The sequence below is a fragment of the Acomys minous genome, assembly GCF_964271855.1.
Source record: "Acomys minous genome assembly, chromosome: 4".
Taxonomy (NCBI): Eukaryota; Metazoa; Chordata; class Mammalia; order Rodentia; family Muridae; genus Acomys; species Acomys minous.
The window spans coordinates 130,260,357-130,282,948 of NC_140486.1; the positions used below are offsets into that span (position 1 = coordinate 130,260,357).

The 22,592-nt window shown below is 45.3% G+C and overlaps 1 protein-coding gene across 18 annotated transcripts in view; it reads left to right on the top strand.

Annotated features, from left to right (window-relative positions):
- EPB41L3 (erythrocyte membrane protein band 4.1 like 3) overlaps positions 1 to 19,687 on the top strand; it is a 146,985-nt gene extending 127,298 nt beyond the window's left edge. For 6 of the 18 annotated variants that reach the window (XM_084780487.1, XM_084780498.1, XM_084780502.1 and 3 more), the window contains 12 exons: positions 1,797 to 1,850; positions 4,949 to 4,984; positions 5,701 to 5,892; positions 10,909 to 10,983; positions 12,357 to 13,079; positions 13,583 to 13,708; positions 14,306 to 14,668; positions 15,669 to 15,800; positions 16,532 to 16,630; positions 17,060 to 17,140; positions 17,367 to 17,483; positions 18,583 to 19,687. In XM_084780487.1, the coding sequence (XP_084636613.1) occupies positions 1,797 to 1,850; positions 4,949 to 4,984; positions 5,701 to 5,892; positions 10,909 to 10,983; positions 12,357 to 13,079; positions 13,583 to 13,708; positions 14,306 to 14,668; positions 15,669 to 15,800; positions 16,532 to 16,630; positions 17,060 to 17,140; positions 17,367 to 17,477 (1,992 nt within the window). In that variant the 3' untranslated portion in view covers positions 17,478 to 17,483; positions 18,583 to 19,687. The remainder of the gene's footprint in view (positions 1 to 1,796; positions 1,851 to 4,948; positions 4,985 to 5,700; positions 5,893 to 10,908; positions 10,984 to 12,356; positions 13,080 to 13,582; positions 13,709 to 14,305; positions 14,669 to 15,668; positions 15,801 to 16,531; positions 16,631 to 17,059; positions 17,141 to 17,366; positions 17,484 to 18,582) is intronic. The other 12 variants (XM_084780490.1, XM_084780491.1, XM_084780493.1 and 9 more) reach the window with 6 other exon arrangements.
- Positions 19,688 to 22,592: the final 2,905 nt, after the last annotated feature.

The window sequence follows — 22,592 nt, forward strand, 5'->3', positions numbered from 1 at the left end:
ATTTTCAATGGGGAAAAAAGGGTTAAACTATGAAATATGCCCAGTGGGTCACAGGTTTGAAAAGAAGGATTTGAGCATGGTCTGACATCAGACCCCTCGTTCTAATGCTAAGATGTTGGCAAATTCATAAGTGGGGGAGAATTTCCTCAATAGCATTAGATGTGTTTGTTGCAGCCAGTTAGTATTCCAAACGCAAGTGGTTCTTATTTTCTTGAAGGCCTAAAAATGTCTTCAAGTTATTCTGTGTTTTGTACTAATCCAAACTACCCTTTCCCCGGCTGTCAGCGTGGAGGCCTGGGGTTACCACAGCCATGCCTTCCCTTTAAAGGAGAATGAGTAGACACTAATTCTGCCCCACTTTTTAAACTGCAGTTCTCAGGTCATTGAAAAATATCTCTTACATTTTTTTTTTCTCCATTCTCAGGCACAGCTGGTAAGTGCACAGGTGAATTCCTTTGTCTTAGGAATATGTAAAACCAAAGTTTGAGATAGTGTGAGGGAACTCTCCTGGCCAGATAGATCAGGAGAGATGAAACAGGCTGGAGAGATGGCTAAGCTGTTAAGAGCACTGGCTGGTCTTCCAGAGGACCCAGGTTCAACCCCCAGCAGCCCACGGCAGCCCACACCTGTCTGTAACTCCAGTCCTTGGACACCCACACACAGACCAAAACACCAATGCACATAAAATAGTAAAACTAAGTAAATTTTAAAAAGAAAGACAGAGCAGCCCCAGCCACCATTTCTAACATCAGTTGGACATCGGAGTTGTACTTAGAACCACAACCCCTAATGCCAGTGCTGGCCTTCAGCATATTAGCCACAAGGCCTAGACTGACGGGAATTTACTAATAATTGGTTGAAATGTGTGGATGAAAAGCCACTTTGCACTTGATGGCTCATCTTCTCAAAAGTTGTTTGTTTTAATCACATCAAATCACATGAGTGTTAAAAGTGAGGCCCGAAACGGCTCTTCAACTTCCCCCACCCCCACCCGAACCCTCGGTTCTGCCAAATGCTGTGCTTTGTTTGACTTGTCTCTGAGTAGATGTCTCTTTCTATTTGTTTTCAATTTAGTATTACTATCATTCGCATCATCTGAATGGTCCTCTTGCGATGGGATGTTTAAATGCATATTTGACTATACCTCTTTATATCGGAGAGTGGGGCAAAGTGAACAACAGGGCTGTTACCCATTTGCAACGCTATCTGAAGAATCAAGTTGTGGTTTTTTTTTTCTATATGAAATATATGCCTGCGATTCACCAGTGTACGCTCTAGTCATTAACTGGTAATGCAGACAGCCTGGTGGTCATAGTGGGTGATCCAACGGTATAAATGAGGGGCTGAAAGTCCAGTGACTATTATAGTAGCTATTAGCATAAATCTAAATTTATTTACTTTCCTAATGTGGCATCGCTAGAGTAAAATATGTATAAATGAACCTCCGTTTGATTTGTGTTCGGCTTTCTTAGGAGAGCATTTAGGGGCATCAGGGGAAGGTGGGTGGGGGAGGGGAGACAACCTGGTGTTCTGAACTGTAAAAGCAGACAGCTCAGGGCGGCCCACTGTGTGTGCGCCTCGGGTCTTGACCTCGGAGGGGCTCTGCTGAAGACCCCCAAGCTCTGCCTCTTCTTTGCTTTGCGCATACCCATACCCCCCTCCGTGGGAAGGTGGGATTCCACGGATCCCAGAGAAAGAGAGTGAGTGGTCCCACCGGCGTGTGCTCTGTTTGACCAGACCGGTTTGTTTTCTGTCCCTGCTTCCTCCTCGGACCTGCTGGCTTCTGTGATCCGCAGACTGACAGTGAACGGACAGACACCGCGGCTGATGGGGAAACCAGTGCCACCGAGGTGAGGCTAAGGCTGGAGCGCAGGGGTTTCCTGGCGCAGATGCTTTGTGGGAGGAGTCTCCGTTTTAGCTTTCGGACTGGAAAGAAAAGCTGACTCCACAGAAGCCCAATAAGTTTTGCTTTGCTTTTAGGTTTTGGTTTGCTTGTTTTTTTGCCAGCAATTCTCAAACTGTGGCTTTTATCAAAGTGATCTGAATGATCCTGGCCTCATGTTTCAGGTTCCGAGAGGCTGAGGAAAGCGTGGGACTTACAGTTCTAACTGGTTCCCAAAAGTCTTGGGCGTTACATTTGTTTGTTTTTCAAGACAGGGTTTCTCTGTGTCCTATACTCACTTTGTAGACCAGGCTGGCCTTGAACTCACAGCGCTCCACCAGACTCTGCCTTCCAAATGCTGGGATTAAAGGCGTGTGCCACCATGGCCGGTTTGGGGTTACATCTTGAGAATCAGTTGTCTGAGGACAATACCCTAAAGACAGAAGAGGAGCAGGAAGGCAGGAGAGGAGGACAGTGATTCCCCTGTCAGAGATCGAAGGCTGTTTGTGCATGCTAGCCATGATCAGTAAGGCAGAAGGCTCACAGAGAACGGAATTATCATACCGGCTGGATACAGATATATCTTTAAAACCCCAATGGCCAGCTAATCTTATTAAAGTAATATTTAACACATTTTTGAGGCCTTGGCTATAACACAAGTCACTCTCAGGGGAAAAAAATTCGATAAGGAACCAGCAAATTACTACTTGTAAAAAAAAGTGCAAAGCATAAAAGACAGCATCCTATTGTTTCTCCTGAATTAAGTCTTTAAGATATATTAGATGTGTATGTGACTTGCTATTCTTCAAATCTGTTCTATTAGTAGCAATTAAAATACAATAAAGGTGGAGAGATGGCTCAGCAGCTAGGAGGGCATCCAAGCGCCCATGTGGGACAACCCCCCCCCCCCGGGGGACTCAGATGCTTGTAGCCTCTACAGGCGCCTGCACTCGTATGTGGGCACGCTCCCACACATAGACATACGGCTAAAATGTTTAAAGAATACAGTAAAAACAATACAGAGTATGGAAATCACGATGCTCATTTCTCACGATGCCAGAAAAATTTAGGTTTTACTTTGTGACAGAGTTTACTTTAGGCCACGTGCCGTGTTTTTATATAATTCAATAATAACCATACTTTCTGCTTGAGTTTCTGGGGAGAATTAAAAGTATTATAAACGCTCTCTACGTATCAATTAACTGAAAATGTCTTCAGAAAAAACATTATTTTCTGGTGATATTTTATAAGGTTTCTTCCTTAGGAAGCCACAATTTATAAATCATGACATTTTAAAGTAGAAGATAACAGCGTGGCACCATTTCCCAGTCTCTTTATAACCAAGTGCACAGGTTGCTCCTTTTCTTTGCCAAAAACAAAACAAAACAAAACAAAAAAAACCCTACACCTTGAATTGTAAGAGATAGTTGTAAATAGCCACAGGCTAGTGCATTTGGTAGAGAGCGTCCAAACCTGATAAATACTAGGAGTGAGTCTTAAGTCTCTATGACAATTCTTCAATTTGCTTCATGGCACTAAAGCAAGTGTGTGCCTCTGTGTAATCTGGCACATTGTGAAACCTAAAAGAAATAAAGAGCTGTAATCCGACCCATGTTTAAGAATCAGCTTGTCCCCAATACTGGGCTGATGTCCTGTCGCCCTTGTGTACATGGTCCCTTCCCTCTGTGTCACCAGCATCACTATGTCAGAGGGATGTGCAGACAAAGCTCCTTGGTCCCCCAGTCTGGTAAGAAATCTGACACCAGCTAAGAGGTGGCTGTGCACACCTGTAATAACAGCACTTGGAAAGCTGAGACAAAATTTGTGGCCAGCCTGGGCAATACAGCAAGATTCTGTCTCAACAAAAACAAAACAAAACAGAAAACGCGGAGCTCTAGGCAGAGTGGACGCTTTGCTTAGGGCTACTTACTTGAGCGTGACCTGTTCTCACCTGTAGTTTGACTCTGGTCTTAAAAGGAGCAGAACACCAAGCTGTGGTCAGAGAGCTGTGCTGAGAAACAGCCTTATGCTGGTCCATGGGCTGTGGCCTCTGGTAGTTCATTGTCAGGCCAAGAATAAGCTAGGCCCTTAAAACTGGAAAAAGAAGGATAATGGGTTGTCTGTGAGATATTTTTAATGTGTATCTTTTTAACTTAAAAAATTATTTTTTTTAATTTTAAAGAATGATCTAATAATGCTGTTGATGGTGATTGACTTTGTTTACACCTCCTTCCTTTCTGTGTAAATCAATCTTTTCCCCCTCTGAAACTCATTTAAGTATAAAGGTCCCCCTGGGTGTACAGTTCGTACCTGCAACCCCAGTGCTTCATAGCCTGAGGTTGCTGCCCTTGCCTCAGGAACAAAGTGGGGACTGGAGAGATGGCTCAGTGGCTCAGCGCCCTGGCTGCTCTTCACGGGACTTAGATTCCCAGCACCCTCCTGGTAGCACAGGGCTATCTGTAACTACAGTGCCAGAGAATCAAAAGCTCTCCTCTAGCCTCTGCAGGCACCAGGCATACAAGTGCTGCACAGACACGGGTGCAGGCAAAACACTGATACACAAAAGTGAAAAAGAAGATAATAATAATTTTTTTAAAAAAGTACGTAACTACAGGGAAGCCAAGGTTCCACACGGTTTTAAAATGCAGGATGCTATATATTAAGCTCGTGGAGCTGCAGTCCTGCCCTCTAGTAACTAGAAGTTACCGGAGCTGACGTATAATCATCGTGAGGTCTTGCAGATAGCGGGGCTGTCGTTACCCCATGACAGCCACTCGTAGGAGCTGTGGACTGATTCCCCAACTTCCAGACTCTAAAGCCTTCACTAATGTTCAGTTAGGACAGCCCCTTCCCTCACTTTTTCAAAGCATACACATCTGCCTGTCAAGCCACCAAGCAAGGAGCCCTTTGCTGCTTTGTCCTTTCGAGGCTTCCTCAAAGCATTGCACGTGAGTGCAAAAGAGTACCCACTGACATTGAGTGTGTATAGGCCGTAGACCGCAGTCTCCAACCTTAGAGTAAATGCTTGGTAAGTCTGTATCTCCCACTCTTTCTTCACGCTGACAGTCGGACCAGGAGGAGGATGCAGAGCTCAAGGCACAGGTAGAAAACTAAACATACAACAGCCCCTCACCCCAGGCCAGTGTGTAATAAGTCATTGTCTGTCGGCCATGTTCAGATGTTTTCTGCATGTCCCCCCTTCGGTCACCACGCCGACGGTGTGCAAAATGGCATTTGTTCCCTTGACTACCGTGTCCCTTACCTTTCCCTCTCTTCTCCCCTTTTTTCAGACTAGTCTGATTAAGCGAATAAAGGGTGAAAATGTGTATGTCAAACATAGTAATCTTATGTTAGAGGTTGGTATTGGTACACACCAGTGCATGTTTGTGTGTGGTGGTTCTCCCTCATGGCATACCTGTGGACTCAACCATGCTGCATGACCTGTGTGATCTGCTGCTAGTGACTGCGTGTGATTTCTCAGCACACTCTGATCCCTTATTCTCTTCTAGACTTAGATTCCCGTTTCCGGTGTGTGTGTTTGTTTTAATCCTCTCTGGTTACATGTAAACTATATTCCTTAAAATTCACCTTTAACTTTTTATTTTTTTTTTATGCTTGTGTGAAACTAAATTATTTTTCTTTCTCTTTTCCTGGAAATACTACATTTACACAGGAGTGCTTGTGGTAGTGTCTTGAACCCTGATCCAAATTCAGTTTCCCTTTGGCTACTAATGTGTTTGGTAAACTTTACAAAGAGAGAGGAATAGAAAACCATTGTGAAAGTCTTGACTGTTGGACTCTTCTTGCTCTGTATCTAGGAGCTAGATAAAACTCAAGATGAACTGATGAAACACCAAACCAACATTAGCGAGCTGAAAAGAACCTTCTTGGAAACCTCTACAGAGACTGCCTTGACAAACGAGTGGGAAAAGAGGCTCTCCACGTCCCCCGTGCGACTGGCCGCCAGGCAGGAGGACGCTCCCATGATTGAGCCACTTGTACCTGAAGAGGTCAGTATTTGAGCCAGGGACTGGCGTCTTCTGCCCAGCGGTATTGCTTCTCCTAGGATCTGGGACTAGGAAGAGGGTGTGGTGAGAGCTGGCATGAGGCGCTCAGTGCTCCCAGGAAAGCTACCAGGTAAGCAGCAGGTGACTAAAGAGTGGGTCTCAGCATCGGATTGTGCTAAGAATGGCCTGGCAAGGGCAGGGAGGCTCGAGGGTTCATCGCCTGACTCTTACCTTTACTGTCAGTTTGACCTGGGAGAAGCCGATCTCTTAGTGGACCAGAGCTTTCTGTAAAGACATCTTTTCTCCTACATGTATGCTTCTTGTTACTTGGAAAATGAGGCCTGATAAGACTGTCTGCTGTTGAAATGGGAGGCCGGAGACTGATAGCACTTCAGGACAAATGTTATCTGGCATATAATACTGGGCTTTTATTTAATTTTTTTGCTTTTATTTAATTTAATATCTTTTATTTTAGTTATGACTGGTTATTTTAACTAAATTCTGAATCAGTGTTTGATCTCTTTTTTTAAATGGAAAAGCAGATAACAGAAGTCCCTATTCCAGTAAGACTTCCATATAAGAAAATTGACTTTAAATGACATATTTGGGGCTCAGCTGTGTCACCCCATGGCTCCCCCTCTGTGGGTGTAGCGGCCATTTGATCGTTCATTAGAGAGCATCCTGCTACCTCCCTCTTTCAGAACAAATCGGTTTTTTGGAAATTGCATCTTTAGAGCACTGTATTGATTAGCCACCTTATCAAGACCTTTTTCTTGTAAGATATTTGCCCAAGAAGCTGTGACAGAATAGAAAATTACAACTCCAACTGTTGTGTGGGAGCACGCCTTTAAATGACCGTGTGCGTGCAGTGCTGAAGTCCTGGCAGAGGAAATAAGTGTCATGTTACATCTACTGCACATCACACTTTTAACCTGCTTTGAGCGCTGTTTATCAGAAGCCCCAGGATCTCATTGTCACTGTACTCATGACAAACCCAGGCCCAGCCGAGAAGGGAAGCGTTGGCTGCCCATCTGAGTTGCTCTGAAAAAGTTCCTTTTAGGCAGAATAAACAAGAATATTGTACCAAAGTCTCCCTGTACCGTTAAACACCAGTTCCGTTCAAATTGCTTAAGGATCAAGAGACGAAACTTGCCTGTCAGTTTGATCTCATCATTACAGTCTTTGTGTCATTAAGAATATCGCTTGCAGACTACGGGAAGAGCTCCCTCGCTGAGTAAAGCTCTTGCCGCGCAGTCACATGGACAGGCGTTTGATTCCCCCAAAACGCACCCTAAAACCAGATGTGCCTCTGTAGTCCAAACGTCCCTGCTACAAAAAGAGGCAGGGACAAGAGAGTGCCCGGGACTCCGGAGCCACTTGGGTTGGCATATACAGCAGCAAGCAACAAGAACCCCGCCCCAACCGAGGTAGAAGACAGGAGCCAAATGCTGTCCTCTGACCTCCTATACGTCCTGTGACACGGGTGTGATTTCACTCACACATATACACAGGTGTGCATGCACACGTACGCACACACATGCACACACCACACGTTAAATCATGTCACTTACCTGCTAGGCTGTCATAAATTTTATTGTAATTTTAAAATCTGGGTTACTCTTCTTCTGCTAAGATGTTAGATACTGGCCTGAGTTATAAGTACACACAACAAATAGCAACCAAAGCAAAACAAAGAAAGAAAATCGCATCTTCTCGCGTGGATGGTGAAGGAAACGGTGGGTGATAGATAGATAGCCGTTCTGAATGCAAATTTGTAAGATGTTAATAAACACGAAGACTGTAAAAGTCAACGCCGTAAAGGCTGACAAAACGTCTTACTCCGAATCTTAGGGAATGGTGCTGGGTTTGTAGTTGGAAGATGTGGTGCTTTGACCGCCCCAAATGTACGGTTCCCTGAATGGCCCTGATTTCCCTGTGTCCCTGCAAGCAATGGACACAGCCAAGGGAGGCTCTTTCCCACTTAACCAAACACAAACATCCCTTAGTGGCTAAAGGGCGTTGCCGCTTGGGTCCACAGACTGGAGGAGTCCAGAGCTGGCATTGGTGGCTGCTGTCACGTCTCTGCTAAACTGTGCGGGGATCCCATGTGCCATCCCTCCTGTACACAGATGCAACCTCAGGAGGCTTTTGTCCGGGCTTGAGAATGATGCATACTGGGTAACAGGAAGCTTCAGGAAAGCAGTGGCCAGGTGATTTGGCTCCTGAGGGATGGGAGCTGTCCTCTCAGGGCCATGCGCTTCCCTAGACAGCTGGGCGAGTGGCTCTACATCCCCTTAGGGGCAGACACTTGTCAGTGACATCCAAGTCCAGCTGGGAGCTCCATAGACAGCGCAGAGAGCAGCTAAAGCATCCCATTGTCTAAGTCAACTCCAGTTTCTATATTTATACCTCGGCTTTTCTCTCCTGCTTTATAAAAAGCCAGACAGTCACTTTAGCCTCCAGGTAGGTATGTACAAAGCAGATTCATTTACAGACCGAAGAGCAATCAGTTTTATTTTGGAGAGGAGGCATTTTTCAAAGGATACAGATTACTTGGTATGACTCTGTCATTTGATTTGGCCACTTTAATTATCCAGGGTAGAGAGAAGCCCAGTTCTATCTACATAGAAATATTTAATTTATCTTTTTTAAAATTTGCATCCCAAATAAGATAAATTCTTTTCTGTCAGAACAAGGAAGAGACTTAGAATCAAATTTATGACCCCAGGTTACTTGGTTTCCATTTTGTTTTGGTTTTTTGATGAATTTCAGTGAAGAAATGGTATTTTGAAAAAAAATTTAATAACTTTAGATTTTAATGTTATCATCTTTTTATCTATAGTGATTAATAGTAATTGTTCTCTCTTTAAAATGCTACCATTTATGAACAGTTAGAAAATATTTAAAAATGAATGGTGAACTAATAATGATCATATTCTGAGAATGTCATGCGTTTACCATACATAAAGTCAGACTTTGATTGCCAGTGATTTCAAGTTTCAAATGTTTTAAGAAATAGCAGAGAAATATCAGAGGTGCCCCCAAGTGGTAGATAAAATCAAGTCCTTGTGAACATTAGGAAACAGATCAGCTCATGTAAGAGTCATGTGATCTGTGACACTGAGTACCGATAGTTCCCAGGAGGCCTTGCACACTGCTCATAGGTGAGCACAATTTAGACTTGTGTTCCTCACTGATTACTTGCATAACAAAATTTTCCCAGTCCCAGTGAAAAAGCAGCATTCCCTGTGCAGTACCATCACTGTCTTCCTCTGCAGGTGAGCTGTACGTTCACAGCTGTGTTCCATATACGTGAGCCTAGCACGTATAGTGCATCTAATACAATATTGCTTTGTGTTTGCAAGTTCACCTGCTCCCTAACAGTTATTGGTTAAAAAAAAAAAAAAAAAAAAGCTTGATAACCCAGAGACTCCGTGCTGTGAATGTGTGTCCCAGAACAGCACTTTGCCCCCAAGTACATTGCAGAGCAATGTTTACTAACTAAATACAGTGGCAGCATATGCACATGGCTGTGTTCCTAGCCATGATAAAGACACATATGTAGAGGCCTCAGTTTATCAGAAGCGCATCTCTTCATTAGTAGAGGCACTGGCTGGGTTGGGAAGGAGACCATGAATACACTTTAATTTTGTACCTACCCTCCTATGTAAGCTGTTTTTGTTGATGTTTCCAATAACAGGCACATATTTTTTAAATTAGGTTTTGTTTGTTTTTTTTAAAGCCAGGAGGTTTCCTGAAACCTACTGTGTAGGTGCCAGACGTTTTCCCTAGCTTTTATCTTTGGAATAACATTCATCTCAGTATTATAATGAGAGGTCTAACTGTTATTCTGGAAGAGCACCTGTAAATTTTGAACTTCTCTTCCCGTTCCTCACTTCTATTTAAAAAAGAGGTTGTGACTGAAAGCTTTTAATCTGCATCTAACAATTGCTCATAGTAAATTTTATCTTTTGCAATGTCTTCCTCCAGAATTGCAAGAGGATAGGAGTTATTTTCTCCTATGAAAATGGGTTACTTACTACCACCCAGTAGAAAGAGTTGTCTTAAGGCCAGGCATGGTGGTGTGTGCCTTTAATCCCAGCACTCGGGAGGCAGAGGCAGGCGGATGGATCTCTGTGAGTTTGAGGTCAGCCTGGACTACAGTGTGAGTCCAGGACAGCTAAGGCTACACAGAGAAACCCTGTCTCAGAAAAAACAACAACAAAAGATAAAAGAAAATAAAGTTGTCTGATAATATTATTGTAGTAAGTCCTACAGAATGTTCCAGATGTTCCCCTACAACCTCCTATAGGCAAGCAATTCGATGTAGTTCTTATTAAATGACCAGGAGGCTAATAATAGTCAGCTCATTACTAGAAGGACTGGTTGGGTTGGAAGGTAGGCCATGCTCTGACTTTCCTTCTAAGCCTATCACACTGTGTTAGCTGTTTCTGTTTTTGATATATGGTTTTGAATGTGGGCTGAACTCCAAAGAGTTTTCATAAAGGTATATTGTTTATGGGGTCTCCTTCTCAAAAAAAACCTCTGGCTTTATCAAGTTAACAGTTAAAGGTAACAGGCACAAATGGCCAATGTGCCCTCCATGTGTATACCTGTCCTCACCAAGCAGCCTGTGAGTGAGGACATGGTTGGATACTTGTCAGCAATAGAAGAGAGTGTGTCCTCCTACCTTCACTTTTAAGGATAGTGTCGTCACATTTTCTTTTAGAACTATTAGGGCCATGAGAGAAACCCTGGATACCGCTCCAGTGTGTTCTGTGTTTGCGGAAAATGTAAAGTGCTTGAGCTCTGTGAGCATCCATTTCGGAAAATAACATTGCCCCTTGGAAATGATTATTAGAACTTGAAATGGTTCTAGAACATTTTTCACGTTGGTAATTCTTCAAGGAAAACATGCGTGGTGTGACTACATCGGTGATGCGGTACCACTTCCTAACTCGTCTTTCTGGAAACTGTCTACCTCCCTCTTTTCCAACCCAACCCCCTTTATTCAAACAGACCAAAGAAGAGAGAGAGAGTTCTGAGAAAGTTGTGTTTTTACAGCAAGGAAGCTCACCATTCCTTGAGTCTCAGGTAAAAAGCCAACACAAATATTCATGTAAAAAACCACTCTTAGGTCTCCAGTGTCACCAAAGTGTCCAGTTTTTAACTTCTTTAGATTTTTTGTTTGTTTGTTTGTTTGTTTGTTTGAAGCTGGGGGGGTGTTAATTTGCTTAGACTTTGGGAAAGGGGATTTTTCTCAGTGTGTTAGTGATCAATTACGTATTGCCCATGACTTCTGCATGATAAAAATTACCACTGAAGCTTCGGCTCTCCCTCACTGTCTGTTTTCATCTGGAGACTGCTACTGTTGCAAGCGACCTTGACTGAATTTGAAGGCTCTGAACTGACATTGATTTTCTTACTAGCCAAGTGTGGTTAAGAACATGGGGGACGGAGTCTCCACCGATTCTGTGTCTACTGCTCATCAAGTAATTTTCCAGAAAACTGTCCCATCGACTGTAGAGGTTACTTTTTTTTCAATTCATTTATTTCAGTCCAGTGACAAAATGTAGATCAACCCGTAATTATTTTGCTTAACACAAGCACGTATCTTGACTCAAGTTTTCAGGCTATAGTAAATGCAAAACATAGCGCCCTAGTTTAAGTCGTAAAACAGAATGCGCAGCTGCTGTGGTCTGGCCTGCCCTCTGTCACCTGATGGGCTGGTCAGCTGTTACCTCGTCATCCTGTTAGCGCTCCTGCAGGCCAAGGTTCCTTACCTTTCTTCTGCCGTGTGGGACACAAATTACTGAGACATCGAACCTCGGTTATAGTTAAGCTCGGAACAACTCTACAAGCCGCTAAGTCTTACTTACCAAAGGATCCGAGCAGTAGTGTTGCGCCAGGGGAAATCCCGTTACCGTGCCTCAAATACAGGGACCCTCAGTGGGCATTGCTGCAAGTATAGTCATGAGTTGACTTCCCTAGGTAAGGAGATGAATTTGCACAGGTGAAGAACTTGGAGGACACCGGCAGCTTCCTTGTGAGACACCAGCATGAGAAGCACGGAATGACAACAGCAAACAAGGAGAAGTGCCTTTTGCACCTACATGTGTAGCACTAAGTAGCTCAGCTATACTGTCCAATCTTGAGATAAAATGCAACCGGATGCTGACCGAACGGTCAAGTGGGTTCCCTGTAAATTCATTGCCAAAGTATGTTCATATTTGAAGAAACTTGAAATTTCAAAGGCCGCCCCACACAATGTATTATGGGTTGCAGTTGTATTTTCTGTGAGTGGAGACTGCAGTCATAATTCTTAGATGGCAGATAACAGTCATCCTTTGCTTCAGGCCGACCCCATGCTCAAGTGTAGTTTATGCCATGTTTTGTTTTTTTTAATCTTATTTTAGAAACAAGGTACCATCGGCTTTTCTAATTTAGCTTTTATATCTCAAATATAGGGCACAGAGGATTGGGTTATTGTAGACAAAATACCCACTGAGGTAGCTGATGGTGATTTGAAAAAGATTGTGACTTACAAGGTGGTGACCGTGAGCAGTAAAACTGGTGAGATCCCGGCCGACGTGCTAAAATCTGGCATGATGGACGGGCATGGCTTTGCTGACTTGGCCACAGAGATGCACCTTCAAGAAGAGAACACGCATAAGATATACACACTGGGAAAATCCTACGACACTGTCTCTGGGAGAATAGTGACCATGACTGGGAAAGCTAAAGACGGGGAGAAAGAAGCAGCGCAGCTCTCCACGCGGGAAGCCCTGCGGAAGACAGAGAGAGGCGCTTCAGAGGCCGTGAAAGTTGGTCCCCTGCTGGTGGAATACGAGGTCCTAGAAGCCCTGACTGATGAGAAATCCAGAAGAGGACCCGAGGTCCAGACCCCAAAGCGGCGATTGTCAGAATCCCTGGCGCCCATCAAGGAAGCCGAATCTCGTCGGCAAAGCCCTGAAGAAGATGACGCCCAGAAGGCTCCAGAGCTGGGAGAGGGTGCAACTGCCCAAGCCCGGCTCACCAAAACCCAGCAGGTGCCAGAATGTGAGGTCCTAAAGGTGGGGCCCTTTGGCCCACGCAGGAAGAGCCTGTCTGAGTGGCGGTACACCCAGGAGCCAGCCATCACAGTCGCCACTGCTCACTACATCACTGAGTCGTCCTCATCCCAAGTGGTGGTAACCAGTGGCTCTCACTTGGTCCAGCATGAGTTTTTTGAACCAGCGCCCTTCTACCCTGAACCTTTTCTGTTTCTCTGGCTGCTTCGCTTTATGTTGAGAGCAGCAAACCCAGCTTTTTATTTCCATGATTAAATCAATACTGCAGTCCAAAGTCGGCATCAAAACACTTTTGCGTTTTATTTCCAGCTGCCCCTTCCCAAAGACGTGATAACGCTGCTGTGGCTTGCAATGACCTGGCGTGGGGGAGGGGAGGGATATTGACCCGCTTAAATCGGCGCCACCCTAATCCTCATAACTCTCCTCCGCTTTAGCACACGAGGGCTCGTGACCACCTAGTTTGCTACGTTACGCCCCATTCTTTTCTGTTTCCAAGCTCTCTCCGTGGTCTCCTCCATTCCTCCTCCCTTTTTCCTCTGCCTCCAGTTTTGTCTAACAAGCTTCGGATCTGTGTGTCTGAGGTGCCTCTCTCGTGCTTGACTGTCCTTTCTTTCTTCACTCAGACTAAGCAGTCTTCTGGGGAGAAGCTCACAGACGGCTCGGAGATCCTCAGTCTGTTAGAGTCTGCGCGAAAACCCACAGAGTTCATAGGAGGGGTCTCGCCGTCGTCTACCCAGAGCTGGGTGCAGGTGGCCGTTCGCTCCCATCCTTGGTGTTTCTGACTGTGCCCATTTGCTCTGCTTTGTGAGTCTGTGGCAGGCGTGCGTTTGTGTTTTGCACCCAAGTGGCCTTGCCTCTCTGCACCAGTGATTGTCCTTTGTGCTGGCCCACGCGTCTGTCATGTGCCTTCCACGCCACTCCGAAAACCTGGTTCCTGTACCCAAAAGCAACCATGTTAGGACGTTTGAATAGCGTTTAATATTTTAGAAGCATTTTGTCTCATCCACTGGGCCTAAGGGTGTCCTGCAAAGCTTCCTTTTTATTTCTTTCCACTAGCATACTTTATTGTATTCTGTCTTTTGCCAATGCTCCAAGGAAGCTGTGCAGGCCTGTGTGTTTGTGTGTGTGTGTGTGTGTGTGTGTGTGTGTGTGTGTGTGTGTGTGTAACAGGCACACCTCAAAGCTGACTGGGGGAAGGAAAGCTAATTTTTATTTCCATCCGTGTTTGTGCATATGAGCTCTCGATGCTGGCTGTGGGTGTCCTAGTGAGCAGCAGCCTTGGGGGCTTTGTTCGCTTTGTCTTGTCTTATGAAGGGCCACTCAGACACTGTCCTCTTCCCACACAGAAACTGGAAACAAAGACAGAGTCCATTGAAACAGGGGTGGACTCGACCTCACACGCCAAGCCCCTCATCTCGGAGAAGGTGCTGCAGGAAACAGTGACGGTAGAGGAGAGGAGGGTGATGACCGCGCAAGCCAGCGGAGATGCTCCCCACACAGCCGGGGGTGACAGGGGACCCGCCGCACAGTCCACGCCCGCAGATCCTCACGGTGTGGAAGAAAAAGAGGGCTCAGCTAAGGAAGAAAGGGGAGAGGACAGGGAGAAGTCTGTCCCTGAGCAGGAGCACCCAGCCAGCGTCTCGCATGAGGAGGAGCAGGTGTCAGCCATGCACCCATGTGAGACTTTGGAACAAAAATCTCATTTTGAGGTAAATGTTAGCAACTATTCCTGTCATGCGGTGCCCTGAGGTTTAAATCAGTGTGAAAGTGGGGCCAAGTTTAATGTGACACCTTGTCGTGCGTGGGCCTTTGGCTTCCGTCTGTTCTTTTTCTTGTCCCCACGCTTGTTTTCAGATTTGGGGTCACGTAGAAACTAGTTAAGTACTGATGATTTGTAGTTCCAAGAAGTGGCTTCTGTCATTGAAATTATAACTGACAAAAGACATGGGGAACCAATGCTTAGATATCAGAAAATCTGAGGGCTACCAAGATGGCTCCGTGGCTAACAGTGCTTGCCACACAAGCCTGATGACCTGAGTTCAATCCCTGGAGCCCACGGTAGAAGGAGAGAGCCGAGTTCTGAGACTTGTGGTCTGACACACACCACACACGCACGTGCACACACACACAGACACACAGATATACACACAGACAGACACGCGCGCACACACGCACGTGCACACACACACAGACACACAGATAGACACACAGACAGACACTCGCGCACACACGCACACACAGGACCAGAAAACACTCCTCCAACTCGCAGAGCTGCTCTTATCCCCTTGTGCTGAGATTCTCCCAGCACTGGTGGGTGGTGACTGATGCTGAGATTCTCCCAGCACTGGTGGGTGGTGACTGATGACGCGATGCTTGCCTCGCCTCCCCTCTTTACTAACATAAGAGATCATTTATACATTAACTCTATCAGCGCTTGCCCAGGAGACTGAGGAGAGGGGATCCGTTTCCTTATATTTCCTCTAAAATGTTTCCGTTGCCTTGAACATTCTGTGTCCACAACACTGTGGGATTTGGAGAGACCGGCATCTGTGACCCCTGTCCTCCTCCTTTATTTGATATGGACACTTTTGTCAAGAACAAAAGCACTAAGGAGAGAGAGAGAGAGAGAGAGAGAGAGAGAGAGAGAGAGATTGACGCTCAAACTGGGTGCATGCTCCATAACCTCTCCCTTCCTACTCACTCACACAGTCGTCCACTGTGAAGATGCAAAGCGTGAGTGTGGGCAGTGTTTCTCCAGGAGGAGTAAAGCTAGAAATCTCTACCAAGGAAGTGCCAGTAGTTCACACAGAAACCAAAACCATCACATATGAGTCATCACAGGTAAGGTGTCTATAAAGACCAGAGGCAACTTCATGGCTTCGTGCATTCAAGTGTAACTACAGTGTCAATCTGAGGCTTAGAGGATCCAGCATCCAAAGCATCTCTCTCAAACCCGGTGCTATACTATAGTTCGATTATTGATTATGGAGCTACTGGTGACTTGACCAAAGCCTCAGATAATTCTGACACACACAAGCCTCAGAGGCCTGGGTATGCAGCTATGGGTAAGGAAGGTCTCCCTCAGCCAACCACTACTCGTGTTGCATAAGCCTCGGTTGCCTGTGGCTTTGCCTAGACCTTACTCCAAGCAGCTCTCACATTCTATCTGACCTGAGCAATGACTGTGGGAAGCAATCTCCCTTCCTCCCAAAGAAACGGGTTCCAGGTTCCCCACAGATATACAGATCAGTGGGCGCTCCAATCCTTTGGCTAGAACGCTATCACATTTCCTTATAACTTGCTGACACCCTCGGGAATAATCTCCATAATCTCTAGATGCACAACGCAGACATTGTGCAGGTGGTGGTTGTCTATACCTAGCAAATATCTGCACATGTCCAGTCTGGCTACAAATAGATTTTGAGTATTCTCCATCTTTGGCGGATTGAGTCCTCAGAGAGGGAGGGCCGTGTTCACTCACTCGGTGGAGTGCATTAAAGCATAAACAGTCCCGAGGAGAAGAAATGGAACCCTGCAGCATGCTGCAAGCATATGTTCTTGTCTTTGCTTAGGTTGATCCCGGGGCAGACCTGGAGCCAGGCGTGCTAATGAGCGCACAGACCATCACATCTGAAACCACTAGTACCACCACCACCACGCACATCACCAAGGTGAGCAGAGCAGACGCCCGCATGTGTTCTTGGCAGCTGGAGGAAGGCGCTAATCGTCAGAACCCCCGACAGATTGGGCAGCACGAGGAATTCATTGCTTGCCTGCCAGATGCCAAGATAGCTATGTTAAACACGAGCTCTGAAACATGTGTTCCCCATGCATTTGTCACCCTAGGCTTGTTTCTGTTGAGCCCATGGTGCTCGCTCCAGTGGTGGACATAGAGCAGACCGCGTAGAAATCGGGCCTACCCAAACCCAGAGAACCCAACCACATCCTCACTTTTGAAAGTGAGCCTACTGAATGCCTGTGGTAGAGTGCTGTTGTAGTTCAGGGAGGATGAATGACAGTGCTGCCGCCGCCACTTCCTGCCCTCACCCCACCCCTCCCCCACCCGTGAGCAACTCACAAGGCTCTCCTGCTTCCTTCAGACTGTGAAAGGAGGCATTTCAGAGACGAGGATTGAGAAGCGGATAGTCATCACGGGAGACGCGGACATCGATCACGACCAGGTAGCGTGTGTGTGAGGAGGAGCAGTGAGTGTGAACACGTTGGCCTTTCGGTTCCCTTCAGCATGTATTCTACGACGAGTTTCGGGATTAGCTTCCCAGTATATGGCTTTGAATCCTTCCCGTAATCATTGTACCCCATTGTTAATTGTGGGTGTAGATTTAGCTACTGCTCACGCATGTCCCACCTCCTTTTTGTTTCTGCCCTTCTGTGATTTCCTGGGGATAGGCGCTGGCTCAGGCAATTAAAGAGGCCAAAGACCAGCACCCTGACATGTCCGTGACCAAAGTAGTGGTTCATAAAGAGACAGAAATCACACCGGAAGACGGAGAGGATTGACCAGAGGTAAGAGGTGGCACGGATTCTCCTGGCTTGCCTCAGGTGGCACGTGGCATGGGCCGCTTCCATCCTTTGCCTGATCAGCCCCGCCCCTGCCCCGCCCCCAGCCCCACCCCTGCCCCGCCTCCTTTGTTCTCTGACTGGCACTTGTGGAGCTGGCTATGAAGAAGGTGGAGACCTGCTTTGTGGGTACCGGGCTGCCTGGGATGGCGAGAGTCCATCTTCAGAACTGTTGTGCACCCATGCCAGTCAGGGAAGAAGGGAAAGCGGGGAGGGGCCTTGCTTGCGAGGCCATACGGTTGCTCCCTTCATATTCTGGACTTTGCATTCTCCTCATTAACTTGCCACGCGGGCTAGTGAAAACCAAGCCCGATTCTTACAAGCTGAATTTGTGTTTCAAATCGTGGTTGTAGAGAAATTAGCCGTACTCCCCCATGCTTTTGATGAGAGCACCGTCCCTTGGAAGTGCACTCTTCCAAGACAAATGCCTATGCCTCTGACTGTCCCGTTTAGCTTGAAACCGAGCACTAACTCTCTTTTTGAGTGTCTTATACTTCCCGTATTCTGTGGGAGGCAAAAGTGCAGGTTTATGGTCCTGTTTTTCTCCTGAAACTGCATGCCTTGTCATGGTGTGGCCAGCATCTCCAGCAGACTCTGCTTCTGTGTGCACAGGCTTGTCGTGTACACGGACCTGCCCTGCAAGAACTCAGGTGGCCTTCAGCATGCCTGGGTGGGCTGTGAACGTCGACTGTAGTAGCAACTGCTTACACACACGTGTACTCCTGAATAAGACACTGAAAAGCCTTTGTCCAGATCCGCTTCAGATTTAGCATTTCGATTAATGAGTATTATCTCTTTAAAATAAGAAAAATAAATGCTAAACTCACTGAGTTTCAAATTAACAAGATCCTTGAAGACAAAGGCAAATGAGAGAAAATGTTTTTTGTTTTTTTGTTTTTTTCTCTCCAGTGGGCTTGGGTGATGTAACTTTAGGGCACAATGTAACAGCATCCCGTCATAATGGGCACTTTAACTTCTAATGTACTTTTTTGTGACTTCTCAGATATTTTCAAATGAGAAACTAATTTACTATTTCTTCCCACAGGAATAACTTAGCTTGCACATGAAACCCAGTCATGTAAAGCATTAGGAAAACTGGAGCCTATGTGGAGCTCCTTCTTCTAACCCAACTGACTTACGTCTGTCCATGGAAAATTCCAATCCAGAAGAGCTGACCTTGACCATTAATGAAAGACACTGGCAGAGAGACCCTCCCGTAATAAAGCAATCTGAATCAGCATCACTAAATTGATACTGCATGAAGCAATGATTAAAAAAAAAAATCACAAAAGAGCAGCACTTTTAATTTTCACCAAAATATCTGTTTCAATTCTACCTGCACGCTCCTAGCCAACAGTGTGAACCGTGATCCCATGTGACACATCAACAGCCCATGCCTCTCATAGTTTATTATTAAAGTCTCAACAGAATCGCAGTCTCATAGGTGACAAGTCCTCTGTTTACAAATAAATGTTAACTACCCTAAAACGCTACCAGCCGTCTAGGTACGCTGTGTCAGGTTAGGTGAGCCGACACCGACTTTATTTAGTAAACAACTTGAATCTTCTCCTTGTCTAATCTGGTTTTCTTATTCTCCCAGTAATGACTCTCTGACCCTCTAGAAATACTTAATGCTTACCATCTTGCTTTGTCTCTAATTTGTTATAAGGTAGCACTGATTTTAGCACATTGATGTAATGCTTCCTGGTCACCTTGTCTGGTCTGCGTTCAATCCAGAAAGATTCCCGGAATTACCTAGGCAAACCCTCAATATGTAAATCATCATTGTTTGGGAAGAAAATCTGTATTTTTGTTAGTTTACAATATTATGAAAATTCACTCCAGGGAGACCGACCGGGCTTCTTTTCCTTTGTGTTTTTTCCTTTTTCCTTTTTTTTTTTCATTGCTTTTTTTCTTCTTCTTTTACTTGAACAAAAAGGTGTTTTATTTACAAATCTGGTCCATATTTACAATCTAGTTCAGAGCCAAGCCTTAAATTGTACAGAATTTTCACTGTAATTAAGATACTCAGTGTTTAGTTATAAATAGCCTCCAGAAAGATATATTCTCCATTACACTGTCAACTGCATCACACCCCGTCATGAATGATGTTACCGCATTGCAAAATAAAAATGGCAAATGCATTGACAGCTCTGCTCTTCCGTGTGGACTGACTGCGGCTCTGTGTGGTTTAGCGCCCAGGTACATATTTACGTCAAAGGCCTCATCTCTCTGAAGTACGGAAGAATCCTTTTTGGTCAGGGCTGGAGATTCACACACCCAGATGCTTGGGGATGATACAGCAAAATGCATTTATATAAATACTCAGTTGCCTACAGTGGCTTCAAGGGGACGTTATAGAGTCCCATTTTCAGTTTCCTGAGGAAGGGGGCTTTGTGTTTGTGCGTACTTCTAGCCTAGCCAAGAACCACTATTTCGGGAAACAGCTCCACGGTTAAGTAAATCAAGTAGAAGGTATTTCAAAGTCCTGTATGACCTCACCCAGCTATGCGGTCGTATCACACTCCTCACGTGGTGGGAATGAGAGAGAAAATCCAAAGTAATGCCTGCCTCTGTTGATGTCATCCATGACACAGTCTGCCTAGGTTTCTGACTTGAAACATTAGAGTCTGGCACCCAGAGCTCAGTGGGTGAGCTGCCTGACACACAAGGCAAATGTGAGAAATGAATTTCAGTCCAACACACATTTAAAAAAAAAAAGCCAGGGACTCTCCCCTGGCAGAGGACCCAGGTTTGGTTCCTGGCACCCACTCAGAACCTCACAACCATCTGTCACTATAGTTCCAAGGACCCCAAAACTCTCCTGGCCTCTGCAGTCACCAGGCATGAACATAGTGTGCATGCATACATACATACATACATACATACACAAGCGAACACTGATACACATAAAATAACTCCTTTTTAAAAGTCCAATGTGGTGTGTGCTTGTGACCCAATGCTGGGGAGGTAGAAACAGTGGGGGTTGCTTCAGTTGACTAGTCAGCCAGCCTCACCCAGTCCATGAACTCCATACCAGTGAGAGACCCTGTCTCAAAACCAATATGGATGGCTCCTAGGAGCATCCAAAGTTAGCTTAGCACACTCACATGCAGTCGGACGCAGACACTTAAATACGCCAATGAGGACACACACACATTACAATAAAAAAATTAGCAAAGCTTAGAAAGTTAAGTCCCTTTCAGCTCATCACTAAGCATCATTTTAATTGTGTTTGTAAATCAAAAGTATGTTCAATGGCTGGAGAGATGGTTTAGCAGTTCAGAACACGCGTTGCTCTTGTACAGGACCCATGTTTGCTTCCCAGTACCCAGCTGGTAGCTCACAACCATCTGTAACTCCAGTTTTAAGGGATCCAGTGCCTTCATCTGATCTCTGTGGGTACCAGGCACACACATGGTGTACAGGTGTGTGTGTGTGTGTAGGCAAAATATACACACAAAGCTAAAGAGAAGTCTCTAAGGTATATTCAAAAAGTTAACATTTTAGTTGACATATAAAACTGGCACACAGTGTCCTGAAATTGCCTGCACCTGTCTGCCTAGATGGAGTCCAAGTCTCACCTAGGCTAGGTGTTCTTACACACCTTCATGTTTTTCACTTTAGGAATAACACGCATCATCAAGAGAGTCCTATATTTTCAGCCTTGTTTTTGTTCTCCACAGTGTTCCTCACACTTGTCCCAGCTTCCGCCCGCACTCAAGTTCCAAGGTCTCCTATGTGTTTAGGTATCTGTGATAGAAATACTTCCTTGTTAGCACTAAAACCTTTATTACCACTAGCATCGTTAGTATTACTACGTTATTATTTTTATTATTACTACTACATTATTACTATTATCATCATCATTACTATTATGATTATGATTATATGTTACTACAAAATTAGCAGCTAGAGATAGAATACATCTTTGGCCTGTGGCTTCTGTGAGTTGGGAGTTACATGTGTGTGTCTCTGTCTGTCTGACTGAATATCACAGCAGTGTCTACCGGGCCTTGGAGTCTTGTCTAAAGGGGAATTCTGTACTTCCAAACTCTCTGCAGAGAAGGATGTACTTACAAGTCTCCCACCTCACCCTTGGTTGTTTTCATGATGAGGGCTTCGTCTTTGTTTCCCCAAAGCTGCAAAGCAGGAAGAAACTTCAGCATTCAGTGTTGCGAGGATGCGGCTGGGTCTTATGTGGCGTAGCGCAGCCGAGGGTGCGGCTTCCCGCTATAAAGTCAGCTTCTAGTTAGATACACGTCACGAGTCCTCAGAGCATCTGCACATTTTAATTTCTGATTCAGTGACTCATTAGCTGCTGCAAAGCATTTCCTAATCCAGTAGTTTGAAAGCTCAGTTTCAGTTATGTATCTAAGTGGCTCACTCATGGGGAAGATTTAAGTAATCTCAAAGTGTTTAGTATCACTACAATGTTATGAAAATGACCCCAAATAGAAGCTAAGATTCAAGTCCACTGTGGCAAGAAAAGCAGAATGTATAATTCTTTTGAATAAGCGGCTGCGGGGTGTGTGTGTGTGGAGAATTGCAAAGCTAAAAACATTGTGACACATGTAGTCTGGTAGCACATAGTTTCACAATGACTGGACTACAGAAGCCGTAGATGTCATCGGAACAGCTCTTTAAAAACTCTTACTTAAGCCAAGCATAGTGGTACATGCCTTTAATCCCAGCACTTGGGAGGCAGAGGCAGGCGGGTCGCTGTGAGTTCGAGGCCAGCCTGGTCTATAAAGTGAGTCCAGGACAGTCAAGGCTACACAGAGAAACCCTGTCTCAAAAGATGAAAAACAAAACAAACAAACAAACAAACAAAAAAATCTTAAGTATTTTCTCTAGACACAGAGTGAACGAAAAAAATCCTTCAGGTAAAATACCACTTCCACAAAGGCTCAGGGCAAAGAGCACTAGTTGCTCTTCTAAAGGACCTGGATTCGGTTCCCAGCACCCACTTGACAGCTAACAATGGCCTGTAACTCCAGTTCCAGAGAATCCAACACCCTCCTCTGCACCCCATGGGCACTGCACACACACGGG